Genomic DNA, 6275 nt, shown 5'->3' with positions numbered 1-6275 from the left:
CCCCCCCCCGTTACTTTGTTACTTCGTTTCTTTCTCTGTTTTTTGTTGTATGAGCTTCCACTGGATGTTCTGTGAGTCTTCTGTTCGGTGCCTTCAGTCTTGGAACTTCTATATCATCTTGGTGATCTGACCCTTTTACCATGGTGTATAATTCCTTGGTGTTACACGGTAAGGTCCTGGGCCTTATTCTTGCCCTCTTCCCCGACCCTGACTCCAGCAGGGAGCCAAGGAGCTGAGTGCAAACCCATGGATCAATCCTTAATCTTTCAATCATGCCTCCTATTTGGAGTAAAATTCTAGAAGATACCAGCTTCTCTCACTTAACCTAGTCTTATTGTGTTTTCTGCTTCTCTGTTGGATTTTTGATCACTGTGTCAATACTCGAAAGGTGTCGAGTCTTAGTCATAGCATATCTATAAGCATTGGTTTGGCAAGCACACTAGATCTGGATTTTGATACTCAACTCTAGTCAGCGTATTAGTGACCCACATGGCCCAACTTGGGTCTCTGTGTGACAAGAGACCTTTGCAGGTCTGTCATTGAGATGATATAGGGGACAGATTCTGGATGCAGTGTTTAGAAACGTTTACAGAAGTGTATGATTGTTTTGTCTGTTTGTACGTATATGCACCATCTGTTTGCTCTAGGAGTTCAGAAAAGGGTGTTGGACCCCCTTGGAATTGGTGTTACTGATGGGATCTGAGCTTAGGTTGCCTCAGTGGGTGCTGGGATCTGAGCTTAGGTTGCCTCAGGAGCAGTAAGTGTTATTAACAGCTCAGTCAATTTTCCAGCCCCGTAAAAATAAAAAAATAAGAAGATTTATTTACTTGTTTGTATGTGTACCAAATTTGTGTCCGAGTGCTGATGTCACTGGGACCTGAAACCAGAGAGCAGTTCCCCTTCTTAATTCTTAAACCATCTCCCCAGTCTCTGGCTCTTACCACTTTCTTCCTCCATTAGGTACCCGGTCAAGGGACTCTAAAATTAGAAATATATAATGTCATCGCTATCCAGCATGTAGTAGCTGTTCACACGTGTCAGCTGAACTTAATTGGTTCTAGAAGACAAAAGACAGAGCCACTTTTGACTTGTGTAACTCTAGACAAGTCATATCACCTTTTTTGGGGTCTCCATTTTCCCAAGAGAACAATCACTTAGTTGCTTCTTTGAGGGAGAAGCCCTCTGTTTTTGGGTTAGAGCAGCTCTAGCCCTGCCCCAGCTCTTTACAAGAACACGCCCCTCTGCGGCACGTGCAATATCTCCTCCCGGCCGCACGATGGCGCTGATTCCGCTGGGAAGAAGGGGACGCTCAGGCTCTTGGGGACCCTGAGCGCGGCGGCAACTTTCCGAGCTGCCGCGGTGAGTGTTGAAGGTGTTGGGTGTTTCCTCCTGGGATCGCGAATGGGAAGAACGGCTGAGTGTTGTGGGACGGTTTCAGCGGGCTGCGCCGGAGAACTGAAAAGCCCGGGTAGCACGCGTGCGAGACGAGGCGGTGCTGGGAGCAGGGGATCCAGCCTGGCTCTGGACGTGAGAGCACTCGGCTCCACTCTCACGCGCCTCCCATCCCGATCCACAGTGGCCAGGGTTGCGAAAGTCTCCAAAGTCCTTGCTGCAGGGACACTTGGGGCTGTGGGCGGTCTCTGGGCCCATATTCTGATCCCGGCCTTGTCCACCGCTCCTACAGGCTCTGCCATCTGTCACCCTGGCCCTTCTCTGCTTGGACGGTGTCTTCCTCTCCTCGGCCGAAAATGACTTTGTCCATCGGGTCCAAGAGGAGCTCGATCGTTTCCTGCAGCAGAAGCAGCTATCCAAGTACGGGGAACGCGGGAGTGGCTTTTAATGCCAGGATGGGCATGGTTTGCCCCTCCCCCAGGTTCTGTGCCCAGGTAACTGGCTGGTCCACCGGCAAGGCCCTGCCTTTAGCCTCTGCAGACTTGCCCAGCCACACCTTTCCTTTGTATCGCGGCATCACCCCATTCAGGCAGAAGTGCTCACTCTCTTCGAGATGATGGGAACTGTAGCTCCCTCTGATGATCTACTTTGCAATTAGGCAGGGACCTGCTTGGGCACAGTGAGCCTGGTGTTAAAGCCACCATAAACCTGGGAGCGGCCTGGGTGGGAATCAGTGTGGGGTGGACCCGCGGCCTCAAGCTTAATATTTCCATTTGGTTCCTATGCAGGGTCCTACTTTTCCCCCCAGTCTCCAGCCGATTGCGGTACCTGATCCATAGAACGGCAGAGAATTTTGATCTCTTGAGCAGCTTCTCTGTTGGGGAGGGCTGGAAGAGGAGGACAGTCATCTGTCACCTGGACATCAGGTGTGTTTGTTCTACTGTTTTGGAGGGTTTTTGGCAGCTGTCCGAGCACGCGCGCGCACACACACAGACACACAGACACGTGTGTGTCTGTGTGTGTGTGTGTGTGTGTGTGTCTGTGTGATGATTGGGCTAGCTGGCTAGCCAAGAGGGTAGAGTTTGGTAGGAGCCAGGGCCACAGTCACAGTTGCCTTTTGCTTCATCAGGGATGCAACTGACTTGGCTAAATCAGCTGTTCGTGTTGGGCCAAAGAAAATGGAGTGCTCACCAGCAGTTGGACTAGTAAGGGTGGGTCTGTACCTCTCTCTCCTTTGTGAGCATGTTCTCCAGAGAGACCTTGGTACAGGGGACGAACGTGTTGACCTATAGCCATCCCTATTGCCACGTGCATCTCGTAGGATGGGTATCTTATCACTGTGACTCTGGTTCTAATAACAGCTCCTAAATGCGAGTATTATCCTTGTTTATCGTGAAACCCAGGATTCAGCACCCACCGAGTTGATTGTCGTAGTCACCAGGGAGCACCTTTGGGTGTGTCAGGGATGGCCTTTGCCACAGTACCTTTGTAAGAGATTGTTTTGAGGGTCATTTTGGTTGTGACTTTTGCTTAATGCAGACTTGACAGTGTCATGCCTGAATGATAGGTGGCCCCAGTAGGCCATTTTGCTGTAGACCCAAACATGCCCTGAAACTTCTGTTCCTGCTCCAGAGTACCCAGTTCAGATGGCTCTTCTGGTCCCCGCCACCCTCCTGCCTCCCATCCCAGCAAGTACCGTGGCCCTCGGTATGGGTCACATCAGGGAGCCGCTGCTGGTCCCCGAGGTGCTCCAGCTAGCCGCTGGCATCGTGGACGGAAGCCGGATCAGCCTCTGTATGTGCCCCGGGTGCTACGCAGGCAAGGTGGACCGGTGACACCCTCCGTCCCAGGCCTCAAGGGAGAGGAGCCAGCTGGCGGAGTGTCAGAAGAAGAGCCTAGAGAGGCTGGTGCTGGCGACGCTGAGGCTGATCAGGGAGTTGCCATGTTGGTGACTCAAGAGCTCCTGAAGAGCCCCGACCCTGGCTATGCAAATGAGTCACAGATGGAGCTGGGTGACACCAAGCCCTCTGAGAATCCTGAAAAGGAACAAGGGGCAGCGACAGCTGTGCAGCAGGGGTCCAGCCCACAGCTGGCTGTGGAGGAGGAAAATAGGAGTCATGGGATGCAGAAGCTGGTGGACCAAGAAGAGGAGAAGGTAGAGGGAGAGGAGGAAGAGAAGGTAGACGAGAAGGAAGAGGACATAGGCAAGCAGAAAGAGAGGGTAGATGAGGAGGAAGAGAAGACTGATGTGCGGAATGGGAAGGTGGATGCGGAGGAAGAGAAGATGGATGAAGGTGAAGACAAGGTGGATGGGGAGGAAGAGGACGAGGATGATGCTGATGCTGACCACGACAACGGCAACGATGAGGACGATTTCAATGAGCTGCTGCAGGAGGTGATGAGGCTCTTGAGCCCAGAAAAGGGAGGGCGGAGGTGAGGTGGGTGTGGCCTCGGGTTATGGGAGAAGTATCACCTCGGGGTGGAGGTGATAGGGGAGGGGGGTTGTGTGTTAATGGGATGTGTATGATGGCTCAGCCCTGGGGGTTGGGTAATAGGAATCCACTGGGGAGTTCAGAGAACGAACTGTGTATTTGGGTTCCAGCCCAACCTTTTAGGAGATGCTTCTGCCTAAGCTTAAAGTCTGTTTAAGCTTAAAGGTAGTAGACACATCACAAGAGAGTAGAAACCATCCGTGCAGGTACTTCTCTCGGTTGGAGAAAACCAGCCTCCTGCCCGGAGCTTTGCCTGAGGAATTGGATTTCTGGGAACCATGTACCTGCCCCTTAGGTTGACTTTGGATCAGTTGGGAAGGCAGGCAACTTCGATTGCTGCTTTATATGTAGTCTTTGAGAATACTACATTTTTAGTAAGGATCCTGAAGATCTTGGCTTTGTCCACTTTTTTTTTTTTTTTTTTTTTTTTTTTTAAATAGGCTATGCAGTTTTAAGCAAACTACTTAAGTCTCTGCCCCTCTGTGTCCACCTGAGGAGGGTATATAGAGTGTACTTTTCAAGCTTAGGTGGAACCCGGTGGGCCCAGTTGTCACTCATCTAGTGGGGACTCCAGAAAACCAAACACGCTCTCCTAAAACATCCACAATCTGAATAACTAAGCTGCCATACCCAGATCCCTACCGAGCAGACTGTCCCCCAGACCTGTCCCTGTGTGCCAGAGCTCTCCTTTGTCAAAAAGGTCTGTTCGCTCCCAGATCACAGCCAACCTGACCGAAAAGGAGATTAAAATAGAGAAGATCCACCTGGACACATCCGCCTTCACACAAGAGCTGCCCGGGGAGAGGGACCTGACCCACCTGGTGGAGATCTATGACTTTAAGCCAACACTAAAGACCGAGGACCTGTTGGCCACTTTCTCTGAGTTCCAGTGAGTATTAAAGATTGGGGAGCGGGGAGGCTGGGAGAAGCAGGGATGGCCCTTTCCTGCTAGGAATGATTGCCTCCCTCAGAACAAAAGGCTGAGGTGTCCGGGCCTCTCGCTCAGGGCCACGCCCACCTGATGACTCTGACTGAGGGGAGGGAAGGATCGGAGTTTGAGCACTGACATGTTCAAAAGCCCTAGACCTGGGCCAAGATCTGCATGTGCACACCCCTGCTGGGACCACTAGGCCTTCCGTCGGTCTCAGGCCACAGCTATCCATACACCAGTGGGGCACTGGGTGTACATTAGCCTGAGGGTCATCCTGGTATGACTATTTATGGGGCAGCTGGCTTGAGCAGTTCTGACATAGCATGGAGGGATACACCCAGAGACCCAGTCTCTTGACTTCCCTATATTCCCATGGATCCAGGCTTCTGCTAAGTCTCCTTTTTTCTAATTTGAATTTTTTCTTTTTCTTTTGTCATTGCTTTACCTGTGTGGGCTTTTTGAAGCCGCTTTCTGGGCCTGTTGAGGTGACTCAGGTTAAGAGCACCCGCTGTTTGTCTTTTTTTTTTTTTTTTAAACATTTATTTATTTATTATATGTAAGTACACTGTAGCTGTCTTCAGACACCCCAGAAGAGGGCATCAGATTTCGTTACGGATGGTTGTGAGCCACCATGTGGTTGCTGGGGATTTGAACTCAGGACCTTTGGAAGAGCAGTCGGGCCCCCGCTGTTTGTCTTAATTAGGGTTTTGCTGCTGTGAACAGACACCGTGACCAAGGCAAGTCTTATAAAAGAGGGGCTGGCTTACAGGTTCAGAGGTTCAGTCCATTATCACCAAGGTGGGAACATGGCAATGTCCAGGCAGGCATGGCGCAGGAGGAGCTGAGAGTTCTACATCTTCATCTGAAGGCTGCTAGTGATATACTGACTTCCAGGCAGCTAGGATGAGGGTCTTAAAACCCACTCCCACAGTGACACACGTACTCCAACAAGGCCACACCTACTCCAAAAGGGCCATACCTTCTAATAGTGCTGCTCCCTGGGCTGAGCATATACAAACCATCACATTCCACTCTTTGGCCCTTATAGGCTTGTCCAAACATAGGAGTCCATGGGGGCCATACCTAAACTTAGCATAATGCAAAAATATATTTAATCCAACTTCAAAAGTCCCCATAGACTATAGCAGTCTCAACAATGTTAAAAGTCCAAAGTTCAAGGTCTCTTCTGAGATTCATCCAATCATTTAACTGTAATCCCCAAAGCAAGGCAGGAAACCAGCTGAGCAAACTCCAAACTCTGCGTCTCCATGTCTGATGTCAAAGCAGTCTTCAGATCTCCAACTCCTTTCTCATCTTTGTTGACTGCAACAAACTGCTTTCTCCTGGGCCTCCACTCCTTGTTAGCAGCTTTCCTCAGTAGATAGCCCATGGCTCTGGCGTCTTGAGTATCTTGGGGTTTCCAAGGCAATTTCAATGTTATAAGTTCATGTTTTTTTTTT

General features: G+C 50.5%; 1 protein-coding gene across 1 annotated transcript in view; it reads left to right on the top strand.

Annotated features, from left to right (window-relative positions):
- The window catches only part of R3hcc1 (R3H domain and coiled-coil containing 1), a 21350-nt gene that overhangs the window by 10528 nt on the left and 4547 nt on the right, over positions 1–6275 (top strand). Inside the window, exons 2-6 of the mRNA XM_029541669.1 lie at positions 1200–1359; positions 1685–1812; positions 2181–2318; positions 3025–3787; positions 4601–4773. Of these exons, the coding sequence (XP_029397529.1) occupies positions 1200–1359; positions 1685–1812; positions 2181–2318; positions 3025–3787; positions 4601–4773 (1362 nt within the window). The remainder of the gene's footprint in view (positions 1–1199; positions 1360–1684; positions 1813–2180; positions 2319–3024; positions 3788–4600; positions 4774–6275) is intronic.

This window comes from Mus pahari, chromosome 8, assembly GCF_900095145.1.
Source record: "Mus pahari chromosome 8, PAHARI_EIJ_v1.1, whole genome shotgun sequence".
In the NCBI taxonomy this organism is placed as follows: domain Eukaryota; kingdom Metazoa; phylum Chordata; class Mammalia; order Rodentia; family Muridae; genus Mus; species Mus pahari.
This window is presented reverse-complemented; position numbering and strand designations above follow the sequence as displayed.